This window comes from Malania oleifera, chromosome 3, assembly GCF_029873635.1.
Source record: "Malania oleifera isolate guangnan ecotype guangnan chromosome 3, ASM2987363v1, whole genome shotgun sequence".
Lineage (NCBI taxonomy): Eukaryota > Viridiplantae > Streptophyta > Magnoliopsida > Santalales > Ximeniaceae > Malania > Malania oleifera.
In genome coordinates this window covers 10416994-10443459 of record NC_080419.1, presented here as the reverse complement: position 1 = coordinate 10443459, position 26466 = coordinate 10416994, and the positions used below count along the sequence as shown (strand labels likewise).

At 34.4% G+C, this 26466-nt stretch overlaps 1 protein-coding gene across 2 annotated transcripts; it reads left to right on the top strand.

Moving 5' to 3' along the window:
• Positions 1-858: 858 nt before the first annotated feature.
• LOC131152077 (ATP-dependent RNA helicase SUV3, mitochondrial) lies at positions 859-25911 on the top strand. Of its 2 annotated transcripts, none has more exons than XM_058103694.1 (16): positions 859-1228; positions 3867-3990; positions 5425-5546; positions 5669-5859; positions 11121-11261; positions 14154-14276; positions 17475-17552; positions 18580-18748; positions 20018-20130; positions 20313-20393; positions 22812-22877; positions 23049-23113; positions 24381-24426; positions 24515-24631; positions 25256-25347; positions 25423-25911. In XM_058103694.1, the coding sequence occupies exons 1-16, from the start codon at positions 1165-1167 to the stop codon at positions 25526-25528; spliced, it is 1698 nt and encodes a 565-aa protein (XP_057959677.1). In that variant the 5' UTR covers positions 859-1164; the 3' UTR covers positions 25529-25911. The 2 variants fall into 2 exon arrangements, with proteins under 2 accessions (XP_057959677.1, XP_057959678.1); XM_058103695.1 differs by lacking the exon at positions 859-1228 and adding an exon at positions 3246-3326.
• The last annotated feature ends 555 nt before the right edge of the window (positions 25912-26466 follow it).

Genomic DNA, 26466 nt, shown 5'->3' with positions numbered 1-26466 from the left:
TTTTAAATGTTTTTTTTTATTGATATGAAAGATATTGATGTAATGGGATCAATTAGTGCTCTGATAATATTAAATAATAATTGAGTTTTATTTGCTTTTGCTGAAAATTTATATATAGAAATCCTTTCGGATTCGAGTTTTTACATTTATGAAAAGTTTAGTGAAAATTTTGAAAGGATGTTTATGGTTTTTTTTTTTTACTAAGTTTTATGCAGTCTAATTGTCTTTTATCCAATTAACCATTGCATGAGTATAAATGTGACCTATTGTCCATCAAATTTTTTAAAGGTTACAAAGGACAATACCAAATGTCTAATGATATGTAATATTGTTCTAAACTTCTAGTTGCTGATCCTATATCTTAATGAGATATGGATTGCTAAACACATCAATGAGAACTTATTTGGTTATGAAAAATATTATTTATTTATTATTTTTAATTTTTTAAATAAATATGAAAATGTCCTTTTATTTTAATTTTTTTAGTTTTATATAAAATATAGAAAATAATAAAAAATATTTTTCAACTTTTTAATATAAACTCAAAAAATTTTGAAAGTTAAATGATTATAATTATTGCATGCATTGAACAAGATCTAACTCTTCTCAAGTCTATGATAATATAATTTTTCAAAAAAAAAGTTTAACTAAGTACTCATCATGCTTCCTTAATTCAATATGAAATAGAATATATATTTTTGTTAATTAAATAAAAAGGAAAAAAAATGTCATTTTATTAATCATGTAAATTATATTTTAATGTGAAGCTAACTATTGATTAAGAGTTTGTTTTGTAAACAAAATTATATTTTCACAATATTTTTTTATTAATAGTCAGAAATTATTCGAGTGTCTTTCAGTTTTACACTTTTTTCTAATTACAAAGACGTAATCTTTTTGTTCGTTCACCCCTGCGAACTGCACGCACATGCACAATGCACAATGACCCGCTAATCCTAGTTGGCCCATTGCAGTAGACGGCACGAAGCGTCGAGAATGAGTGTCGCAGTTCAAGTGGTTGCGGTGGCGGATTCGGGCTCCGAGTTTTCGATCCTCCGCTTGTTTTCCTCCGAATCTGGTCCTGCTTGCGTGATTCTTACTTTCGTTTTCAATGTTTTATTGTTTTTGTTTTAAGAATATCGGCTGCAATTTCTCAATACAAATATGGCCTCTTCGCTTCTGCTCCGGAGACTCTCGTCGTCCCCAGGCGGTTATCGCCCTCCCCAAGGTTTGCCCCTCAAGCCCTTGTTGCCTTTAGGTTTGACTCTTATTATGCTTATGCATTCATGAATTTCGTTGCTCGAATTAGTAAATTGCAATGGAAGGGAATGGGTTTCTCTCTCTCTCTCTCTCTCTTATATATATATATACCCTTTGACATTATATATATATATATCTCAAAGGGTCCGCAGGCGGCTATTATAAACTGTTTTCGGAGATGAAAGCTTGAACCAGTGGCTACTCGAAAGTACCCATATCAAAAGAGGAGGACTTAGTTAATAATTTATTTTTACTCAGAAGGTGAGTTAAAAGGAGGATACCGAGAGAGTGGTGGTGTGGACAAAAACGAGTATTGAGAGGAATGAATACTGTATAATATAGATAGCTGTTTCAACATATTATGGATATATTGCGTGTAGGTTTTGAGTGTAAATAAATTACACTTCAGTGATTTATCTTCTGTGTATCTTGAGGTGCGTGTGTGTGTTCTTTTTTTTTTTGTTCTCCATCATTTTTACGCTCTTGAGCTTTTAATTGATGCATGATAGTATTTTTTGTGTAGTAGAAGGTGAGGATGTCAATTATCATACGAATCTGAATGTGCATCGATGAAACAATAAATCTAAAATGCAAATGTTGCAGAAATTAGAATGTTAAGATGAATGAGAGATATAACTCTAGGAGATAAAGTAAGAAATGAGCATATTGTTGTAATAAGTTGGGTGTTGCACCTGAAAGAATATAAATGCAAGGAGGTTAAGAACTAGAGGTTTGAGCACTTGTGATGTAGACCATGTAGCACTCTAGGGAGACTGAGAGAGGAATTCAGTTGATGTTAAGAGGCTATAGGAGGGGAATGGGTACATGCAGAATAATTGTACTGAGATAGTAATAAGGATTTGACGGCACTCCAACTTAACTTTTGAGGAATGGCAAAGAAGGCTTCATATAGCTGACCCCATTAGGACCTAAGATTAGGTGGTGGCGGCGGTGGTGGTTGTTGTTCTTTGTTAGTGGGAGGCAACTTATTGCTTTTCTTTTGCATGGAAGTGTAAACATATTCTATTGTTGTTATAGGCTTATAGTTTTACAAGTCTGCATTAACCGAAACTAATGATTGATGTTAGGGGCCTTGTAGCCCTGAAGCATTTCTCCCTCATTGTTAGGGGGGTTAGAGGACTTAACTGTGGACGTCTTGGCTGCCCTTTGATGCAACTTAAACCCAGGATAAAGAAGAGACTAACTATTCATAATATATACAGGAGATTTTACTGTGCATTTTTTGTTTGGTGGAAGACATGAAGTTTTGACTAAGTTGGGGATAAATTTGGCTAAGCATATCTAGGTTTGAAAGTGTGAATCTAGGAAGGTGTCTATTTATATATGGACTAGTGCACCAACTCTTCATTCTTTATCGAAGTCATGAAAAAGAAAAGTTTGAAGCTTTTGGAGATGCACACTTTGTGTTTATTGGAGAAACCACTCAATCTAAAAGTTTAAGTTGTTAGATGAGGGTCCAATAGTTGTCTAACATGTACCCTCACGTGCAAGCTCCTTTGGCTTGTTAACTGTGGACAAAGTACTCGCTCGTCATTTTACCTTGTGCTGAAATTTAATTATAAGAATGGGGTTACGGGGGCACCCGTGAACCTAGGATTTAAACTCCTGACCTTTTTACTCGAGTATGCTCTAACATTGTAGTGAAAAATCATTTAACCTTAAAGCTTAAGCTATTAGATGAGGATTCGAGAATATTCTAACAATGCCTGGTGGAAAGGGGTTGGAGGGGGGGTAGTGGCTTGTTTTGGATTTTGGTCCTGGGTCCTATTCTGTGGCATTATTTTTTGATGTTCCATCTTAGATTTCGTGTCTAATTTTACTCTTATAGATTAGATAGGTTATCCCTGCTATTGTGTAAACAGGTGAGCCCACTTTCTAATTTCTACTCTCAGATGCTTCTGTTGCAGCAAATTCTTGGAGTTATGTTTTTCCTTTACCATTATTTGATACTTGGTTTTTCACAGAAAATAACAGAAGACTTAAATATAGTTAATAAAGTCAACCTTGGATGGACATGTTGGTGTGCACTTGTCTGAGTAGCATCAGTAAGTAGTTGTTTCATGTACATCTGACCTGTAGTTGCATGCTTGTTTTCTGTAATTGTATTATGAATTTGCATGAGAAATACCCCCGACACTTTTAGTGCATATCCTGTGAGAGTTGAGTGCTGTCAAGTCTTTCTTTATCACCTTAGTCCAAGTTCTCCAGGTTTACCCCTTCCCCTCATTAATCTCTAATTGTCAAGTCTTCATTTATTGCCTCAGTCCAAGTTATTTTAGGGCTACCCTTCCCCTCTTACTGTCTCACTCCAACTTTATCAAGCACAAATAGAAGAGGAGGGGTTGTGTCAGTTAGAGCATAAAAAACCTTGTTATATCCATATGATATGAATCCTTGGCTGTAACTTTGTCATGTCTTTATGTCCTTACTGATGTAAACAAAGATATAAATGGTTTAATTAGTAGTTTAGTGACTTTAAAGCCTATGCAAGCAATGTAATAAACTAGCCTGTATTTTGGTCGTTTTATTAAAATTTTGGTTGGACTTATTTTTTTTCTTATGTTGATCTCTCTCTCTCTCTGCAGATAAGATGAAGCCCCTTCAGCAGCACTTGGAATTGAAGTTGGGAACTTTAATTAAAATTTGTTATAGCTTAAGACGATTCAGTAGTTCCACTCGTGCTTCGAATTTTGATTTTACAGATCTAACGTAAGATAAGTTTCTGATTGAAGTTTGCAAATCATGCAATGGTTCAGAGTATGTTCAGTTCTGGTGCTTCGTTTTTTTATTGTTTCCAGCTTTCTCATCAAAAGTTGGAATTGCAAAATAAGGGGGCGTTCTTGTAATGTTTTATTAAAATGGAAATGGAAATTGAAAATGGTTTTTCATAACTGAACAGGTCCTTAGGGGCCGTTTGGCATCACTGTCAAAAATTATAAAAACGAAAATCAGAAGCAAAAACTAAAAACCAAAGACAAAAACTAAAAATCGAAAACTAGATTGAACAAATGTTCGTTTTTGTCCTTGAATCAAATAACAGTTACAAAATATTATTGAAATAATAAAAGTACAAAGTAATATACATTAAAAATGCTATAATAAAAATAAAAATTATTATAATTATTTCACTAAATTATTATATTTCAAAATTCACTTTAAAAGAACAATTTTATTGTTTGTGACAATTGAAATAAGGTAAAAATATTTTGTAAATTAATTTTAAATATTTTTTTTAAATTTATGGGCATTTTTATTTTAATTATATTTTAAGTTCGTACGATCATTTTATTTTAGTTTTAATTAAAAATATAGATAAAAAATAATGATTTAATCCAAAAATTTTAATTTTGGGCACGAAATTATTCTGCCAACAGGTCGCCAAAAACCATAAAATCTGGTTTTTTAGTTTTTTTTCACAAATAACAGAAAACTGTCAACAAAAATAGAAAACTGACAACGTAAAAACAAAAGCGTTTTATAATCTGTTTCTTACTGTACATAAACGAAAATAGAAAATTTAAAATAGAAATGATACCAAACACGCCCTAGTTTTCAATATGTTTGGATTGTGATGACGAGATATGTTTGAAAAAATGAGTCTTATTGCTTAATTTCCTTTGAATTGAGAAATTTTATGATGTGCTGGTTCATTTCCATGATTTAAAAAAATGGTGTTGTTTCTATGTTTTATTAGCATTACTTTGTGAAAAAAATGCCAATTTCTTTTTGTTTCATATTCCATTCTTAGAAATGTTTTTGTGCCTTCATAACTACATGGAAGATAAGATAGTGTTCATTTCAAGCTTTTTTATTATCCGTGGCTTTTTTTTTTTTTTTTTTGTTTTATTTATGGTGGTTTGTAAGAGGATTTGCGAGGTGAATGTTGCTTTATTTTTTGTTTGGCCTTAAACCTTCAATTTTGGGTGTTAACTCTTCTCAATTTGGATAATTGAATATCTGTTTTTATATTTTGTCTCCAACACCCGAACAAAAAAAAAAAGAATTCGTATTTTTGTATAATTTTTCATCTCCAGATGGAGTTGTTTATGCTAAATTTGGTAGTCATTTTCATGTTGCAATTGTAATCTAGAATATGTGCCATGATCTGGTTCTGTTCTTTATGATGATGTTTTTCTAATGCAGTTCTCCTCATACATGGTATCCAAATGCTCGAAGGAAGAATCGGAAAGTTATTCTCCATGTAGGTCCTACAAACAGTGGCAAAACATATCATGCTTTGAAGCAGCTAGAATCAAGTTCTTCTGGTACACTCTATATTGTTAATTCTTCTTTTTTCTTATTATTATATATAACTAATGTAGGAAAACAATTAAGGTGGAAGGCCTGGCAAAAATATTAAATATTTCCTTTGTTGTTTGACTCATAGGTATATATTGTGGCCCTCTAAGACTTTTAGCATGGGAGGTGGCAAAACGGTTGAACAGGGCAAAAGTTCCTTGTGATTTGATCACAGGACAAGAGAAAGAGGAAGTTGATGGTGCAAAGCACAAAGCTGTAACAGTTGAAATGGCAGATGTAACCTCTGATTATCAATGTGCTGTTATTGATGAAATTCAGGTGTGTCAATTTATCTAAAATTTTAATTTTTATCTGATAAGTTATATACATGTTTGCTTGGCATTCTATGTCAATGAGGTCATAAGAATTGTTCGCTTTATTACATTGAGCTTTATAAAATGCTTGAAAATGAGAAATTAGTACATATAAAAGACAATAGCATGGTCCTTAAGCATTTGGTTTAAAATGCTAAAATTTAAAGATATATTGTGAGAACAGTCAGATAAAAAACAATTGTATTTAAAATAAGTACGAACATGACAACAATTAAACCAGCAGCTAGGCCTCAAATCCCACTAAATAGGGTCAGGTATATGAATCCTTCTCTCCTTTTTTGGATGATTGAAGGCAATGTGCAGAGTGCATATATATATATACACGTGTGTATCACCATCACCAAACTTGACTTGATAATTTATATATATGTTTAGTAGCATGCCAATCAGAGGAAATATGTCCGTGTAATTTCCATTATATGGATTCAAAACAATACAAACGAGCTCTACAGTGGCTTGTCCCACTGCTTGCTACTACTGGCTCTGGGAACAAATCTGTCCCATGAGCAATATAACAAGATGGAATGGCTGGTGGAATTGGGTAGTCAGGCCTTATTTTGTGCATTGTTTCCTGTTTAAACTCAGCTTGATGTATGGATATATGGTATATACAGATATACAGGTTGTTTGTAGTCAAAATCCTTTTTCTTGAAGTTATGCCCACTTGTTAGTCATCATAAGATGTTTATGTTTAATTTTTCTTTTAGAAGCCTAAGTTTACAAAGAAGGAATTGTTAGCTGCTGATGAAATAAAAGCCTTGCACTACGAATTGATAGAAACACCTGTGGCTTTAAGGTGAAGTGAAGATTTATTTATTTACTTAATTTTTCTAAACAGGTTAATTCATAAGTCAGTCCCTATACTTTTAAGCATATCCTGTATGAGTCCCTATTTCATTTATGCAATTAGTGTTTTATTTACTAATTTTTTGCAATTAAGTTTACTATTCAAGTTATGCTAGATGATGTTAGCAGAAAATCTTCTCTCCTTGTTCATCTCATTAATGACTTCAAAATCAGTTGCTTACTACAATGCCAAGTCAGTACTCCATTTCTTCCACCTTTGCTAGAGCTAGAATATATCATTTAGGTAGCTGCTAGAAACCTAGGGTTTATGGGCATGGTTTTTACGTTCAGGATTTATAAAATTAGGGCAAACTGTAAGCAAATGAAGGCATTTAACATTTAGAGTGATGCCTAGTCTACAGAAATTATCAAACTAGAGCTCTCCAATCTTGTGAATGTCGACAAGAGCCAACCCTTTAATAGCCCCTCGACTAGAAACCCACAAAAAATATCAGAAAAACAACTTTATCCTGCAATAAATGCAGAGGTAGAAATTGATCCTAAAAAATTCTAGCTTCCCTCTCTAACTGTGCAACAGATGCACAGATCAAATAACTGCGAATGCACAGTACTGTAAACTTTGAGCCTCACCAAAACTTCCGAAACCTCATTTTTTCTTAAAAACAACTTCAAACTTTGATAGACAAATTCAATGCTATTCAAGAACTCCAATGGCTCGTTCCAAATTGACACAAGTCCAAGCAACGTAAGAAAAGATGAACATGAGACGCTTAGCTGTTAAAACATGATAGCAATGTAGAAAAGGATTAAGTAATGTGAAAAAGGACAGGATTCCATTGGCGCAAGAGTGGTATGCAACCCTTTTGGTGCTGTCTTGGATCATTTAGAGAGAGCGGCTTGAGGGCTTTCAAAGGGAATGAAGCATCTGTGGAGATCCTTAAAGAGAACTACTTTTACATCATTTTTGGCTGCTAGGAGATTTTATTAAATCATCATTCTTCTCTAAGCTTCGTTGACAAATTCCTACTTCATTCACTTCTGATCCTGTATATGACTAGTGTAATGGTTGCCTCCCTTTGGTGCTCTTCTAATGAATACTTTTCCTTTTGCTGATAAAAAACAACAATTATGCTAGGGCTGAGGTTGAGGGGCGTATGTTGGGGTGAGATTAGGGTTAGGAAGGTCAGGTATTTTTAGGGACATTGGTCTTTTGATGAATTGGATTATGTGATTTCTAAGGAAGTGAGGAGTTGGAGGCAAAATATTAAATTTGAGTGGATTAGGAAGGGTGATTTTAGTTGTAGATTCTTCAGTGGGTTAGCTAATGAGAAGATAAGATCAAATTTGATTAGGGTATTGATATCTTCCTTTTTTGTTTCGTTTGTTTTTATTTTATCTTTTTTTTTTTGGGGGAGGGGGTCATTAGAGATCCTCATTATTGATGGTGGAGGAAATTTCAATCTTTAATGATCTTTATACTAAGGAAGATTGCTTTAGGCATATATTCAAAGAGCTCTTTATTTCCTATTGTTTCCAAAACCCCAGAAGTTGACCAATAATGAGTCTCCCACTTTTCTCAGGATCACCCACTGTTCCCCTGCGGAGAGAACATTGTACTCCGGAGCTCCGATGCTACCCTGCAATGCACAAAAATATGGGCAAATTGTTCGTTGCTTGCGTAACACATGAAACACATTTTAGGACACAGTGCTTTATGGGGCCTCCTCCTCTGAAGCAATTCTGCCTGTTAATCCTTTCCAGGATCAGGGTCCAACCAAAAGCCTGGACCTTCCTGGGGACCCTAACCCTCCAAAGAATGTGGTTCCAAGGAAAAAATGTTGTGGGAGAGTGGTTTTAAAAGGTGGGATAGAAAGAATTTACAAGTGAATGTACCTGAGGGATCACCCTCCCATGCTCTTCTGTCATGAATGGTGGGAACATGATGGTCCAATAAAGAAAGAAGGCTTGTGAGCTCTTTGAATGAACTTTATTTGCATAATTTGATAACCACAAGTCTTTAAATCTACCAATTGAAAGTATAAGGACTAATATGTAATAAAGTTGTCGAGTCTTCAAGACTTAAAGTAGTCTGATTTTTCAGCACTCGGATAGGCAAAACACTTGGACAGTTGGACATTGCACCCACATTCATCCAGCCTTCTTCAATTCTTAAAATCTTACCAACTTCCAACTCCCAACCCCCAACCCCAACCCTTAACCACAATTTTTTTTTTTTAACTCCCATTGTCCAATCACAGTAATTTATATGCATAAACCTTATTATTATTGTATGTACTTGTTTATTACTATTACTATATATTATATATATTTATTATATATACGCATAGACATATTGTATATATACATATTGTTACTATTATTATTATATGATATATTTAAAGTTACATAAATATACACACACACTTACCCCTTATTTTAATGATTTATTTGATTAATTTATCTTTTGATATATATATATATATATATATGTATATAACAGAAAGTGTTATTATTTATTTAATTAGTGAGAGGAAGTACTTTTATTAAATAACTATCATCAATAACCCTGCATTTGTATTTAATTTCCATATAATTACTCTTTAAAAAGTAAAAATCCTCACATCCTACAAAGAAAACTTACATTATTTGATCACATTACTCCCTCCTCTTCTGCATTTTTGTGCACTTAGGCAGGGGTCCCGTGGGAGGGGGGGAGGGGGAGGCCAAGTCCCGTTTGTCATAAGTTATTGGACGGCATTTAATGTGTCTGCATCTTCATTTTTTTTGCATCTTGAAGCGACAACTCCACCATTGTTTGAAGAGCACCCTAATTTTGTGTTTTCTATTTCCTAAAATTCTATTTTGGTAAAAGCTCAAGAATTCTGTCCAAGATGTTTCCAAAGCAGCAAAAGAGACATTGAAAGGGGTCTTAGATTTCCAAAAGGCTTTCCAAGGAAAACTTTTGTTTCCTTCTACCTCCTTTCCATGGAGCAGAAAGTAGTAGGATTTTACTGTAAAATTGTCCTGATTTTGCATGAGACCAGACTGTTCTACCTCTACCGTCCCTTCTGCCCCATTTTTATGAAGAAATCCAATCAAATTCATTAACTGATTCATCTTCAAGTTACTGAAGTTTCTCCTTATAGCGGTTGTATTATGCCGGATCTTCCTTTCCAGCTGAAACTCTTAGAATAAAACTTAATTGGAATGATACCATTATTTTTTATTATTATTTTCAATCTCCATTGTGAAACTCCTCAGAGGCTGAAAGAGATAACAGGGATTTCTCCCCCTCCCTTTCTGTATTTTGAAAAATGGGAACCTACATTTTTCTGATTTTATTGACACTTACTAGTACTCCAAACAACCTTCCGTCAGTGTGTGTTGCCTTTTTCTTATAAGTTAAACTCAGCTATTGGCTTAAATCTTTAATAGTGCATGGACCCAAGCTTATATGCTGCTAAAAAAGATGGAGGAAAAAGTTCCTTTCATTTGCTTAAAAATAAAGTGAAAGGAGTGCATGTGAACTGGATTGAGGCTGTAGCCTTAAAAGAAATGAAAGATGAATGACTGTTGTGCCTCATCTGTTGAAATTTTATTACCATAAGACGATGCATTTCATTATCTTTCAAAAGTACAGAAGGATAGTGAGGATTCCTTTCCATTGCTTCTTTACAAGAGGTTTTTCATCCATGCCAGTTGAAGTGGTGGAATGCTGAGATAGGTTCTTACTCCATAAAAGACTTCATTTTAACTCTGTTGATGAAAAAATTTGTGCTCAATTGCGGGTGCAATCTAGTGTTAGGGCAAGCAAGGGGCTGCAAGAGATCGTAGGTTTGATTCCCACAGGAATAGCCAAGGATTACCCCATGCCGGTTGGCAGGTGCTTTTAGCTCATTCCAGGTTTGGTAAGGAGGTTAAGGGCCCCAGCCATCCCAGGTTTCCAATCATCAATTAAAACAAATTTTGCATTACTCCTATTAAAGAAGAGTAAAAATCAGAATTTTGCAAATTATTTTGTGCAGCTTATTTGAATATTTTCAACAGCGTGTGTCTAGCCTTTTCTGTTTCTTGTGAGCTTGTAGCAGTTGAACTGGTGTTGAAGAGAACAGACATGTCGGATGGTAGTATGGTTTGATAAGGTGCTCCTAATTAGAGTACTTAAAGCTTCTATTTCAAGGCGGATGAATTTCTGCCTTTTTACAATGTGCAAAATTCAACTTCTTTTCTTCTTTTAATGAATTTTACATTTATTCTCATTGTTAGTTTTGTCACATTCTTCTTTGTTCACTTTTTTCTGCTGCTTGACTTATTTGGAAACCATTTCTATGGGATTAACTTTTCATCATCATTCTTATGTGATGCTTATTGTGTTTCTATCTCTCTTCTTTTTTTCAGATGTTAGGCTGTAAGACAAGGGGTTTTTCATTTACACGTGCCTTATTAGGAATTTCTGCTGATGAACTTCACCTGTGTGGGGATCCAGCTTCTGTTCCTCTCATCCAGGAAATGCTTAAAGTGACCGGAGATTGTGTCAATGTAATGAGCTTCTTGTGATGTATGTTTGCTTAGGTTGCGTCTTATTTAATTTTGTGGAGGAACATTTAAAACTGCGGCACTTTTCCATCATGTTAATTTTATTGTAACATTTCTTTCCTATTTAGAAAGGGTATATTTAGTGTTTTTATATCTTGTTCATATGCCCATGCATGTTTGCCTTCAGTAATTTGCATCACATGCAATGACAGGAAGCATGGAAGGTGGGGGCCTGAATGTAATATATTGTTTGCTTGTTTCTTTTCTTATGAAGAATCTTAGGGGGAATCAAAGATTATTATGTTCTTATTGTAATTCTCATGCGTGTGAAGACTAATCCATCATCATTTTTCTTTGTGTCCAATATTTTCATTTTTGATCAAATTTCGTCTTTCTTTTTTTTAATACCTTCCTCGTGTATGCATTAGCACAAATTCATTTGGTTTCTAGAAAGGAATAATCCTTAAAATTTTGAGGTAGAGGAAAACTTCATGAGCGGTTGTGAATGTCTAAAACATTCAAGTTTTTCTTTTGCAATGCATTATAGTGACGACTTTTCTTCATTGCAATATATACATTAACCCATGTTTCCTTTTTGTTTCTCGATGTGGACTCTGCTTTTCATATCATAAAGATCTGTATTATTGGGAATGATGAAGAATCAAACCCATCCATTGCTTGTGTTATTAGGTCTCTGTATTTTTGGTTTGTAGAAGTTCACCTATTTTTTTTTTTATCATACTATTAGTCAATTGAGCAAAGACTTAGGAAATGTAAAATGTATAAAAAGTGAGGATGATATTGTCTTGGTTAAGGACGAAGATATTAAAGAAAGATGACGAAGTTACTTTAAGAAGTTGTTTAACGAAAACCAAATAGAAGACTTAAACTTAGAATTGTCAAATGAGGAAAAGACTAAAAATATAAGATTTATTCGTAAAATTAGAGTTAACGAAGTTAAGTTTGCACTAAAAAAGATAAAAAATGGGAAAGCTATGGGACCAGATAACATCCCAATTGAAGTTTGGAAATGCTTGGGTGATAACAGAATTATATGGTTAACTAATTTATTTAATACAATTGTAAAAACTACGAAAATGCCAGATGAATGGAGGAAAAGCACTTTAATACCTATATACAAAAATAAAGGAGATATTCAAAATTGTAATAACTATCGTGGAATTAAACTTATAAGTCATACGATGAAAGTATGGGAAAGAGTAGTTGAACAAAGATTAAGGTTAAAAACGAAGATCTCAGAAAATTAATTTGGTTTTATGCCTGGGAGATCTACCACAAAAGCTATTTATCTTTAAAGAAAATTAATGGAAAAGTTTAGGGAAAAGAAGAGGGACTTGCATATGATATTTATTGACCTTGAGAAAGCATATGATATAGGATACCTAGAGAAGTTCTATGGTGGGTTTTAGAAAAAAAAGGTGTATGTTGTAAGTATACCGATGTCATTAAGGATATGTACGATGGAGTAATGACTAGTGTAAGGACTATAGATGGAGAAACTAGAGAATTTCCAATTACCATAGGTGTACATCAAGGATCTGCTTTGAGTCCTTATCTTTTTGCTTTAGTGATGGACCAATTGACTAAGAGTATTCAAAAGGAGGTTCCATGGTGTATGTTGTCTGCAGATGATATTGTATTAATTGACGAAACTAGGGACGAAGTAGAGGCTGAGTTAGAATTATGGAGAGAAGTTTTGGAATCTAGAGGTTTTAGGATAAGTAGAAATAAAACGGAATATATGAAATGTAATTTTAGTAATGATAGGAGGAATATTGGAGACAAAGTTAAACTTGATGATGAAGAAATAATAGCACTTGTAGATTTCGATACCTTGGATCTATTATGCAAGTTGAAGGAGAAATTGAAGATGATGTAATGCATAGAGTTAAAGCAGGATGGGTAAAATGGAGAAGTGCTTCAAGTGTGCTATGTGATCATAGAATACACTTAAAATTGAAAGGGAAGTTTTATAAGACAGCTATAAGACCAGTTATGCTATATGGATTGGAATGTTGGGCGACGAAGAAACATAATATCCAAAAAGTAAAGGTTGCCGAGATGAGAATGCTTAGATGGATGAGTGGTATAATATTGAAAGATAAATTAAGGAATGAACATATTTGTAGTAAGTTAGGTGTAGCTCCTATAGAAGATAAGATAAGGGAGGGACGACTCAGATGGTATGGACACTTGCAACGTAAGCCTTATAGTGCACCTGTGAGGAAGAGTGACTTAGTTACTTCGGGGGGCAGTAGAAGGGGTAGGGGTAGACCTAAAATAACTTGGGAGGAAATAGTGAGTAAGAATTTAATATCCTTGAATCTATAAAAAGAAATGGTCTATGATCGCATAAATTGGCGGAAAAGGATTCGTATAGCCGACCCCACTTAGTGGGACTAAGGCTTGATTTTCTTGTTTGTTTTGTTGTTATACTATTAGTTCTTGCAAACTGTATCTAGTTTGCTCTAACACCGTGAATTTGCTGTTGGAAAATGGCAACAACGTGTCTCGTATATATATACACATACAAATATATATACAAATCTATATACGTATGTAAAAATAGTTTAACTTAACATTCCCAAACTCGGATGTTTTTGTTTTTTTTAAAAAATTCTTGGTTCTTTTAATTTTTATGACTGACTAAATGCTTTGCCATCAACATTGTATTTTTTTAGAACATTTTTGTAGATGAATCGATAAATATGAAAGTTGCTTTTTAGTAGTTAAATCTGAATATTCATTTTGTTTATAATTGACCAATAATTTGTCACATGGATGTTTTTGTGCTTGTTTGGTTGTGCTTATTATTTATTTATTTATTTATTATGGTTTATGATGTAAACATCTCCTTTGTTGCATTTTTTGTAGATCCAATCCTATGAAAGACTCTCACCTTTAGTTCCATTGAAGTTTCCTCTGGGATCCTTTTCTAATATTCGAAAAGGCGATTGCATTGTAACGTTTTCACGGCATGAGATATACAGATTAAAGGTGGGCATTTATTTCGAGGCTACTTTAATTTCTATTTCTGGTGTTCTTTTTCTTTTTCCCTCCCATTTTTAGAGGATATCACCAGTCACTCCTTCCATGATTTATCTTTTCTTGCTTGAAATTTCAAACGTTTTGATGTGTTTGCTGTGAGCCTGCAAACAAGGGGCTCTATCTAGACAAATCTTTAGTATGCATGGTTTAAAAACTTGGACCAATTGTCAACCCAACAAGGGCATTGGACCAGTTGGTAAACCTGGACCAATGATCAACCCAGTGAGGGCATTGGAGCATTCAGTGGTTGAAATTGGTGGTTGAACCAATGACGTGAACATTGTGTATATATATGTGTGTGTATGTCTGTATACGTGAATGCATGTACACATGTATGTATTTTACAATGGTAATTTACATTCATTAGAGTTTGGTAAAAAAAAATTACATTTGTTAGAGATAATACTATAAAGATGTTTGGCTCTGAATTTGAGGGGACAACAGTCGATTATTACCAACTCTGTTAGTGGGGAACTCTGGGCCTGGAGAGGGATTTGGGCAACAAAAGAGAAAAGAAAGGCTTTGTCTCTTGTTCCCCTCACAATTTTCTGGTGCTTCAGGAAAGAGAGGAGCAGGATAATGATTAATAACTCAACCTCAGTGCTTCGGATAAGCAAACAGCTGTGATTAACGGCAATTACTAGTTGGCATAGTGGATTGCTGTAAATGATTTTAATGTAATCTTTGATCTTTGTGACATCCTTCAGGGTGATTGATCTTTGTATCTCAGGCCGGCATCCCTTTGATGCCTTTTCCATAAATTCTATTTATTTATTAAAAAAACGAAATTATAATGATGTTGGTTATAATTATCTACTAGAAAAATAAAATGAATAATTACTAGAAATAATTTAGATAAAATATCTGTACTTTTTCTGTTTTTTTAAAATATTCTTGAATACTACTGCTACTGCTGCTGCTACCACTACTACTACTATTACTATTACTAATCAAACAAAAAAGTGAATTTAATTATTTTAAAAAATATGCTTAACCCATTTTTACATATTAGTAGTATCACTATTACTATTAGTCAAACAAAAAGAAAATTTTTACTTTAAAAAAAATTTTCTTTTTTACTTAATCCATTTACAGGTTAGTTGTTTGTTGTTGTTAAAGAGTCGAATAAAAATGATTTTCAATTAATAGCTTCTCACTTTGTATGAGATGGAGTCCTAGATTTGAGCTCCGCCTGCTGCAAGCTCTTGCTCTTATATGCTTTTTTTTTGTGAAGTGGTGGGTTTCACCTGCCAGTGAGCTGTAAGCCTGGTTCATGGCAGTTCTGACCAGGTCACCTGGGTCGACACCGTTTCAATCCGACTCTGATTTCTGGGTGGTGACCAGATTGGCTTGGTGTCCGCTGTTCAAGTCGAACCAGGTCGGACTGCCAGTCCTTTATAATTTTAAATTGATTTCAATTCTTTATGTTCCAACAAAGCAATTTTTAGAAGCTGGACCAGTTCAACTCTTTGGTTTGGTATTATGCCTCTCCAGAAAATTGGATAACATAACCTCTGTGCTATTGAGCTACCAATTTGGTTGGCATGATTTGAGTTGTATGACTTGTCTGATCTGTGGAGGCAGGAAAATTTTCTTGGTTTGGAATAGAAAGTTATTTGGAAGGGCACTCTTATTTTTTATATCAATAAGTACCTAAATTGAAGGGGGGGGGGGGGGGGAGGAGGAATGGTTGAATTAAATTCAACCTTATTCTATCTTGGCTACAGATTAACCAGGAGTTAAGTTTTACTTGGTTGGTTTAACAATTGAACCGTATTTGTCTGTTCTTTTGAATTCCTTACTTCAAAATAACATTAGTGTAGGTTTAATTTTTTAAATCTGTGATTTTGAGTAACAAAGCACATACATTGTGATTTATGGGAGCATTAATATAATGGTAGAGGGTGGGCCTTGGATCAGTGATAAGGTTGCTCCTTTGTGACCGGTTGCTCAAAAGTTCGAGTCCAAGGAAACAGCCTTTCCTCATAAAAAAGGTGTAAAGTTGCATACTCTCTGATGACCCTACCCCTAAACTTGCAAAGAGGGGAGCCTTGTGGCCCGGTGTCACGAGCTAAGCTTGTTCAGGGCATTATGTTTGCCTGTGACCGCTTATCTCGTGTACTTGGGATGAGTTTCCATCATGTAAATACTAGTGTAGGGTTATTTTCTGCTAGTAGAGTCTTTGTAAGCCAAATAAGGCAGTTTGACTCCTCGGTCACTTTGATGTTTCCTAGTGTCAGGATGATAATTACATAAAAACCCTCTTTAGGGGAGGGTGAGTGTTCATCAATCATTGTAAAACTTACTAGCAATTGTCAACGTGCTTAGCCTACTTGCCTCCCTCACTAAGTACACCATGTCAACGGAGGATTTGTTAATGAATTACGTTTGCTTCAATGTTTACTGCTTGCTTACCACGACTTTCATGAATTGATTACTGTTTCCGCTTCTATTTGAATGAATGTCAATGAAAGTGCTTCGTGGATGAATGTTGGTGAATGATAGGCTGGATAGTTAAACAAGAGTGTTTTAGCTAGTGCCCCACGGCCCTTCACAAGGGTGTGAAAATAGTCGGACTGTGACACCCGGGGACACCCTAACAAAACTATCGTAATGAGTCAATTGATTTTTCTTAATGTTCCAAACACAAATTGTGTCCATGATTACATAAATTGCGGAAAAGGAGTCATATAGTCGACCCCACCTAGTGGGACCAAGGCTTGGTTTTGTTGTTGTTGTTCCAAACACATATTGTCATGCAATTAAAAGTTTAGACCATGGTGTTGCGCTAAATTTGGCAATCTATAAAAACTTATTTTTTTGTTTATTTTTCTTTTAATTGGGTCAAAGTGTCAAAATGGGTGGAAACCTAATAATTTTTAGAAAGTTTTAGAAAAGAGATAATGTAATCAGGTTGCCAGTAAAATTATGTTTTGACATGGTAGCCCAATTAGTTGTCGTGTTCTAGCAAAAGTGTTGCACAGCATATCTACTCCCATTCCACCTATTCTGATTCATGATCCTTAGATGTTGGTACCATGGGCAGACACTTGTTTAAAACTGTGTATTAATGCCTATATGATGCAATATGATCATCATTAGTGGGTTAATTGGTCTAACTGTTTTTTATATTTGTTAAATTGTTAGAGGGAAATTGAAAATGGTGGAAAGCATCTTTGCTCTGTCGTTTATGGCTCACTGCCACCAGAGACTCGAACAAGACAGGTAGCAATTCCTCCTTTCTTTTAGGGAACCTGATTTCATTCTGCTATATTTATGCTAACTCTCTGAAAAGAAGTTGTTTGAACCAACATCTTTTAACTTTTTTGCCTTGGTTTGCAATGTCTCTTTACTCTGTCCATTTCTTCCAGTGGTTTTGATCATTCTTATTTAATCTCCCTCCCCACTAGGGCTATGTGGGAACATATGAAATATTTATCTATATTGCATGCCTTTAGATATCTTGGGAAGTGCCTGCCATTTTATTAGGGCCTGTTTGATATTGTTTCTGTTTTCATTTTTCTCTTTTCGTTTCTCTACAGTGAAGAAACAGATTATGAAAATGTGTTTGTTTATATTGTCTGTTTTCTATTTCCGTTGATGGTTTTTAGCTGTTTGTAAAAAAATTGAAAACTAAATTTTATAGTTTTCAGTTGTTTTGGCAAATTGTAGCTTGAAATTTTTTACTATCCAAAATTAACTTTTTTGGATTAAATCATTCATTTTATCCATACTATTTAATTAAAATAAAAATAAAATGATCATATGAATTTAAAATAAAATTAAAATAAAAAAATTCCTATAAATTTTCAAAAAATCTAAAAAATAATAAAAGTCATTTACAAAATATTTACTATATTTCAATTGTCATATACAATAAGATTGTTCTTGTACAATGGATTTCAAAATATATAATAATTAAGTAAAATAATTATAATTTTTTATAGTATTTTTACTAATTTTATTATTTTAATCATATTTTGTAATGTTTATTTGATTCAAGGAAAAAAAATGAGCATTTGTTTAATGAAGTTTTTAAATTTGTTTTAGTTCTACAAATATTAACCAAACAAGTTGCTAGTTTTTGGCTTTTAGTTTCTGTTTTTGGTTTTTAGTTTTCGTTTCTGGTTTTTGTTTTCATAATTTTTGACAGTGATACCAAACAGCCCCTTAGTCATTCTTGGTTCCCTTCATATTATTGTTGTTTTTTTAGCAAGGATTGGCTAAGTTAATTTGTAGTTTAGGATTACAGGCTACAATGTTCAATGATGTCAGCAGCGAGTTTGATGTTCTTGTAGCTAGTGATGCTATTGGGATGGGTCTCAATCTTAACATTTCCAGAATTATATTTTCTACACTGGAAAAATTTGATGGTACTGAGATGCGGGAGCTCGCTGTACCTGAGATCAAACAAATTGCAGGTGCCTTCTATTATTTGCATTGTTTAGGTTTTGCTTTCATTTTGTTGTACTTCCTCTTTTAAGTTTCTTCAAATCTTATAATTGGAGAATCTCCAATTGTTCTTGAGCTGAATTTCATTCTCCAATGTTGATCTTCTCTGTAACAGTTTTAAATTCAGTTTTTACCAATCGTATTTGCATACTTTGAAAATTGAGTTTTGTGAAGAGGCGGTTTAATTCTTCTTTCATCCAAGTCCTGAAAATAAGCATGTTTGTCTTTACCTTAGCAAAACAGGATTAATGTTGCAATGTCAGGAGAATTAAGGCTATTAGGATTTCTTACATGCTGCAGATAATTATGCTAGCAAAATGGGGTAAATTTTCAATATCCAGACTTAAGGAGGAATATAATCTCTTAAATGCTGTCCATACTCTGGATGTTCAATAATTGTTCTATGCTTATATTAGAAGCATGTTCTTTGTGCTGTTCTGCCATTCAAAAATTTAGTGTCTGGCACCTTGAAGTGAGCTATAAGATGAAAAGCCCGATGAGAGTGTTTTGTTTATATTAGGTTTTCAAACTCCTTTCATGTTTTATTGCAAATGTTTTCCCATAATTCTGAAAGGATTTGGAGCCACAAGCCTCTAAGATAGAGAAGTTCTTTTGAGCCCCCAAGTATCGGTGGTGCATGAATATGTTGGCACAAGACAAATGGCCTTTTTGGGTAGCTGTTTTGTCATCTAGAAACCTGTTCTTTTGTGTTCCCCCCTTTTATTTTATTTTTTTAGTGGGGTGGTGGAGGTTGCTTGTAGACCTTGTTTGAGGACATACAGTTGGCACAAGGTGTTGAAAAATAAACTGAAAAAAAGAGAGGGGGGGGGGGGGGACCAACTGTTGAAAGTAAAATTAGGCAGAAAATTCTGATTACTGTATTTTATTAGATGTAGGGAAGGACCATATATTTATATCCAAGGGTTTTATATTACAATTAATAAAAGTCATGAAACTATTGGGTGCTTGCTCCAAAAAGTTTTTGGTTTGTTAGTCTTCATGTTTTGTTGATGACAAAAAAAGGGTAATAGACGGAGCATATGCTTTTCATGTTAATTTGCTGCAATTCAAGAACACACTACTATGTTGTGTTATTGTCTGTCATGCAGCTGTTTTGCCTATCAACTCCTGTAAATTTTTTTTCAGATGAGTGGTTAATTATGAATTCCCCCCAGTAAGGTGTATGCATTTTGGCTTTATATAGATGATTAAGATGGCTTTGTTGGTTATGCATTCAGGGAGAGCTGGTAGATATGGATCTAAATTTCCTGTTGGAGAAGTGACTTGTATAGATGTGGAGGATCTACCCCTACTGCATTCATCTTTAAAATCCCCATCTCCCACTCTAGAGGTGATTTTCTTATCATCAAATTTGATGCTGTATATAATTTGCATTTTATCCTACTTGGTTCTTTCAAACCTGCACATAAATATCTCAAATTTTCACAACTGATGTGATAAGCTGCAGCAAACTCTAGATTTTGGTTTAAAAGCCATACTTATTCTTAGTAAGACAATGTACTTGTAATGCAGCGCGCTGGGTTATTCCCTACCTTTGATCTATTGTTCATGTATTCACGTTTACATCCAAAAAATGGCATCCATCAGATATTGGTGAGCCGCTTCCTTCCTATGTATCTTTTCTACTTCGATATGTGCTATCTGTTTATGTATCTATTTACATTTCTTGTTTTTATTCATTTGATGGCATTTATTATAAATGTTTATGTATCTTTTTACATGTCTTGTATGTGTATGTTTTAGGCTGTTTTTTAATGCACATATGCATTTGAATTGAATTATGCTAAACCGTCAAAGGGGGATCATTTTGGCTTAGTGTAAGAGGGTTGTTTAGAACAAATAGCCCAGTATTTGAGAAGTTGATGTCAGCATGAAGTGTGTAGACCACTCACCACAGGTGAGCAGGAGAAAGTGAATAACACTTTGTTAAGAATAATATTTTTTAAACCTCTTAATAACTTCATTTGAGACTAGACGGAGACTTCTTTGTGTTGTACTGAACCTGCTGCTGCTTAGAGCCTCAGACATGCCTTTTCACGCATCTTTCATATCGTGAAATTTAGGATATCATACGTTCATGACTCAATAGTTATTTTCTTAAAGAGATAAAAGTAGAATTCTAATTGGAGCATGTTGTGGATGGAACAATTTGAAAGCATTAATGAACTCCACAGTTCACTTATATTGCAGGAGACGAAAGGACATGTGAGGTTCTTAAGCATTGTAAGGGTAGCAATTCTTACATTGCTGAAGGTGTAATTCGTAGTTAAAAATTCTTGTACTTGGTGATTGACTATATATGTGTGTGCATGGGCAATTGTGTTGCATGCCTGCATCCCACTTTTGTGATGGATTCATGTTTGGAGCTACGGATCATAGCACATCTCCTTGTTTCTTTACAGTATTATTCGTTATAATTGGAATCTTATGATCACATATCATTCTATGTGCATATCTTCTTCTTAGCCACCAGACTTATATTGGAAGCAACATTATCCTTAATTTCTACCTGTGGCAGCTGAGGTGGACTAGCACAAATTCTGATGAATCTCATGTTACTCAACACTGATATTTAATGATTATTTTCAACTTTGTATTTCTAGAATTGGTTTTTAGTGTCACTGCATTTATTCCACTGACTAATGTCTGCTATTGCCGCCTTTTAAACCGTTTTTTAGGAGACATAGATTTAAGGAATTAAGGATTTTATATTAGCTTAGAGATATTTATTTCAGTAATTTTTAGTTACCTTGGGTTATTTTGCAATTTTCAATTTTTTGTGTGATTGTGTAATTTTATAATTTTATCTTTAGGGTTTCTTAGTTGTCTATAAATATAGGCAGTAGGGTTATGATGTAAGGTTAACGAGCTTTTGATGATTGATTGAGTTCCATGTTAATCTTTCTCTCTCACAGCAGCCTCTCTCCCTCTTTCCCTCGCATCTATTCTCCCTCTCTCCCCTTCATGTTTTTCTCTGCCCTATTTTCTGTTCTAATCTCCTCTTCCCATCTCTCTCTCCCTGTTATGTTTCTAATCCCCTGTTCTTCCCTGCAATAGTTTTTCTTCTCTCCTTCTTCTCTTCTGCTCTCTGTTTCTCTCACTCAGTTCTCTCTCCTATTCTTTTATAACTGTCCTTTCTAAGTTAATCTCTGCTACAGAATAATTGGAATGATTTCTCAAATCCTAGGATTTTCAGAATTTGTTAAGCGAATTTACACCCAACCAAGTTATATCAGATTTGGGTCCAATCAATTGTCCTGGAAGCCAAGTTAAGCCTGAGAGGAGTCAAATTATTGGGCATATGCATGAAGACATTTTTGCATGGTTGGGCTACTTTTATTGGAATAACTCATGTAAGAATATGGAGGAGGAATTGCTCACTGCACCTTCTGAACATGTGCCGCACAAAGCATGTTTAGGCCACCAAGTTAGGCTCTTAACTTGGAAATTTCAGTCACATTCCCAGATGAATGGATAATGACTAATGAGAGCCTTGGTTGGTTTTTCAATTACTCTACAGAGGCTTAGAGCCTCAAGGTGATTCCCATAATAATGTTAAAGAGGATTCTGCCAATAGATGTTTTGGAAAACCTCAGATGATCTGAGAAATCTATGTGGAGCGATGCTATTACCATCTGATTCAATCACTTCCACTGTAAGTATTTTTTTCTTGGGATCATTGAATGTTGGAGCGATCACACTTCTCCTTTTGTCTGCCTGGTTTATAGTTTTGTTAAACAGTAAGCTTTGGGAAATTCTCTGTATTATGATTTCTTGTTCTTTCTTGTTGTCCTTCTTAACATAAATTCATTATGCTCAAAATTTGATTTTTGAAATATGATAAATTTTCACAGAATAGGTTTTAGATGACCAAAATAGGCAAAATTTCCAAAACAATGTTGGAATACAGCCTTCATGTTTTATTTTAGATAGGAATGATTCTATTCACCAGCCGTTCCCTCCCGCCTATGTTTCAGTAACAATCTAAGAACCTTTTCCCTTCCTTTGCAGGAGCATTTCCTTGAGAATGCAAAGTTATCTGCTAACTATTTCATTGCTAATTGCGAAGAAGTGTTGGTATAATTTTTTATCCTTTCTTCATTATGCTTTCTTTCCTCATCAGTCTCAAGTATATCATTTCATTGTTCTGCTTTGTTGTACGAAGATTACCCTTATTGTTCATTTTATTTTTATATTCCTATGTTATCTATTGTGATTTTAAGGCTGATTACACTGTAATGACACTAGAAAGTTGCAGCTGTTATTGATGAGTTGCCCCTCAGATTGCAGGAGAAGTACCTTTTCTGTATTAGGTAAAATCTCCATTCTTCTTTTTGGTTGGGAGAAGTGTTCTATTTTTTTATTTTTTATTTTTGGGAGGGGAGAGGATGGGAGAAAAATATATTCTCCATCCCTAAATTATTGGCCAAATTTGGTGCACTTGAACTCAGGGATTCACATGTCTCGTGTCCATATTTTTGCTTCTTTCAAATGTTGATTGAAGAGAGGAAGTTTAAATAATCTCAATGCATGATATCAATGTGAGTACATGTTATTCTGGCTTATGCATCGATGCAACTTAATTATTTTTACTTTTTCCTTTGATTTTTTGTTTTTTGAGGGATCACTCAAAAAGCCTCAATCTTCTAAGCTAATTCCACCTTCTGTATTAACTGAATCAAAATTTGAATATGTACTTTAAAGTATTTGTACTTGTTCTGTTAGACTGTTTTCCAGGCATGGTCATGTTGCAGATGCCTTTTACAAGCTAGTAGTGTTCTTATTAGTATTGCCAATAGTCATTGTTTCTGTTAGATTGCCACTTCACCTAAAAGCTTAAGCTATTAGGTTGTGGACCAACAATGTATATCAAGCTTTTAACACTTCCTCACACGTGCAGCCGGACAACACATGGAGAGATAAATACGCAACGCACTAATATCACCTATTATAGGGAATATAATAATTTTTTAAATACCACATAATAAACACAGACAATAAGACTAGAACCCAGGACCTCCTGATAACCAGCTCCGATACCATGTTAGATTACCACTTCACCTAAAATCTTAAGCTATTAGGTTGTGGACTAACAATGTATATCAAACTTTAACAGTTTCCATCCCTGTTTAGGGTTCTTTTGGATTAAGGATTTTGTTTGGGGAAAGGAAAGGAAAATAAGAAGGAAATTCATTTTCCTTTATATTAACTACTATTAAAAATAAAACATTATTTTAATATGATTATTTTTTTTTTTTGAAAAATTAAGTGGTAGTGATGTGTATAATCAAATTTTTGTTGATTGACTTGGTATATTTTCAATTTCCTTTCTCATTTTCCTTGATGACTAAACATGAAAAAGTGGATTCCTTTGTATTTTCCTTTCCTTTCCTTTCCCTAATATTTTTCAAGTTCCCAACAGGGACTTAGTGTTTGATGTACACTTAGGGGCATTTTTTTTGTGATATCCCATTTGGTTATGACAGTTTTTCTATGTACATACATGCATACATAACATACATTGTGTGCACAGATACATATATCACTTAATTTTTAAGTGGTTATATTTGTTATGTGCAGTCCAGTTGACATGAATGATGACATTTCTTCTCAAGGTCTTACCCAGGTGAGATTTATATTTAGTTCTTGACTATGCATAGATATTTTTGTTTGTCATTGGGGAAAGTATTGACCAACCTGTTGTAATGTACAAGTTTGCACAAAATTATGCGAAGAGAGGCATTGTTCGGCTTCGGGAAATATTTACCCCAGGAACCCTTCAAGTGCCGAAAACACAAAAGGCCGTTAAGGAGCTTGAATCCATTCACAAGGTTAGATGTTGTCCTCATCATCCCCTTGGAGCAATATGAAGCAATTTTGACTAGTTATAGTCTTCCATTTCACGTTTACATGTATTTCTTAGTTTACCTCAACAGTGAAAAAAATGCATATTATTATATATTGATCTGAATGATACTCGTGGAAGATTAAACTAGTATATTGGAGTGGATAATGTTGGAGCAGATTGAATGACATCAATCCTTGCATGTTATTGCATTCTCCCCGTAAAGGCATCTGCAACATGACCATGCTGAGCTCATATCCCTAACAGAGGAATATGACATATACAGTGATCCTTGCATATTATGAAAAATCAAACTCTTTCCACTGCATCTCTTTTTTTCTGTTCTGGGAAAATCGCAAAACCTGTTTGTGTTGGATAGGCAACGCATGCTAGCAAATGAAAGGGCCAATATTTCTACCCCCCTCCCTTTTTCCCTCTGGCTGGACTGTTTTCTAGCTGGCAACTTTATATTCATTGTGAAAATAAAATAGAGGCTTAAATGAATGTGGTTTCTTTGAAACAGGGGTTAGTCTCTGTAGTTGTGCTTTGCCGCTAACATTTTTTTTTTTTTTTGCTTTCCCTATCATGGTACTACAATTTACTACTCAAGGTCTTGGATCTCTATGTTTGGTTGAGTTTTCGATTGGAGGATTCATTTCCAGACCGAGAGCTGGCATCTTCACAGAAAGCTATCTGCAGCATGTGAGTTCAAACTTTGCAATCTGTTGATTGTTCACCTCATATCCCCTCTTAACTGTTCTGCTTTTGATTTTACAGGTTGATTGAGGAGTTCCTGGAAAGACTAGGATGGCAGAAGCCGAGGGCAAGAAGATTGCAACAACCTCGTAGTAGCTTCAGTTCTTTCCATTACGTGTCTCCGTGAAATGTTTATACTTTCTTAGATGCTCTGTTTGATTGAAAGGAGGATAAGAAAGCATGGAAATACAAGCAGCCAGTTATGATTTTCCAAGTGTTCATTCCTTTACAATCTTGGCCATCATGGAGGCATTCAAGAAGAAGCTGGTAGATGCCGGCAAAGGACACCCAACGTTACTCAAAAAAGAAGAAGAAGCTGCTTTTAGTGAATTTTCTTGCTTCTGTCATTCTGTAGCAGTTTTCTTTTTTTGTAATTTATACTCTTATTGCTTAATGTAGATTTTTCATAAGATTTACTTTATATAAGCAATATCAAGTGCCAATTCTTGTACAACCAATTGATGGAAAAAGATATCATTAATTGTGTATTGCTCTTTTGAATTTCAAAAATTGGTCAAGTGGACTGCATTGAACAAAGTAGCCTGGTCGTATATGGAGCCGAACTGCAGAGGGAAATGATCTGCAGTAGCATCAAGTGTCAATTCTTGCACAACCAGTTGATGGAAAAAGATGAACTGGAGTTGGTTCATCCCACGGAGAGTAGTCCTTCTATGAGAGGTTTCAGGGGTTCAGGTTTTCGGGGGGAGTTTTCTCCAGAGAAAGATGATGTAAGAAGAAATAAATTAATTGCATCTCTTCTCAGTTTCAAAAAAACTGGTTAACTGGACGTAGCATTCGAACTAGCCTAGATTATTGGAACTAGACTGCAAAGAGAAATAGTTGTACTTGAAATTTTTGGTAAAGGGTTAATGAAATAGTTTATTTGATTCGGTTATGTCTATGATGTCCAACATCAAGGCTTGATATTCTCGTACATAACTTCTTATTGAGTCGATCTGTTGCAATTCCATTACTTTGCGTCGTACTATGTTCTCTACATTTTTTGGGTAGAATTGGGTCTTCTACTCGCACTCCCTTTTGAGTGCTTTTCTCATTCATTGAATC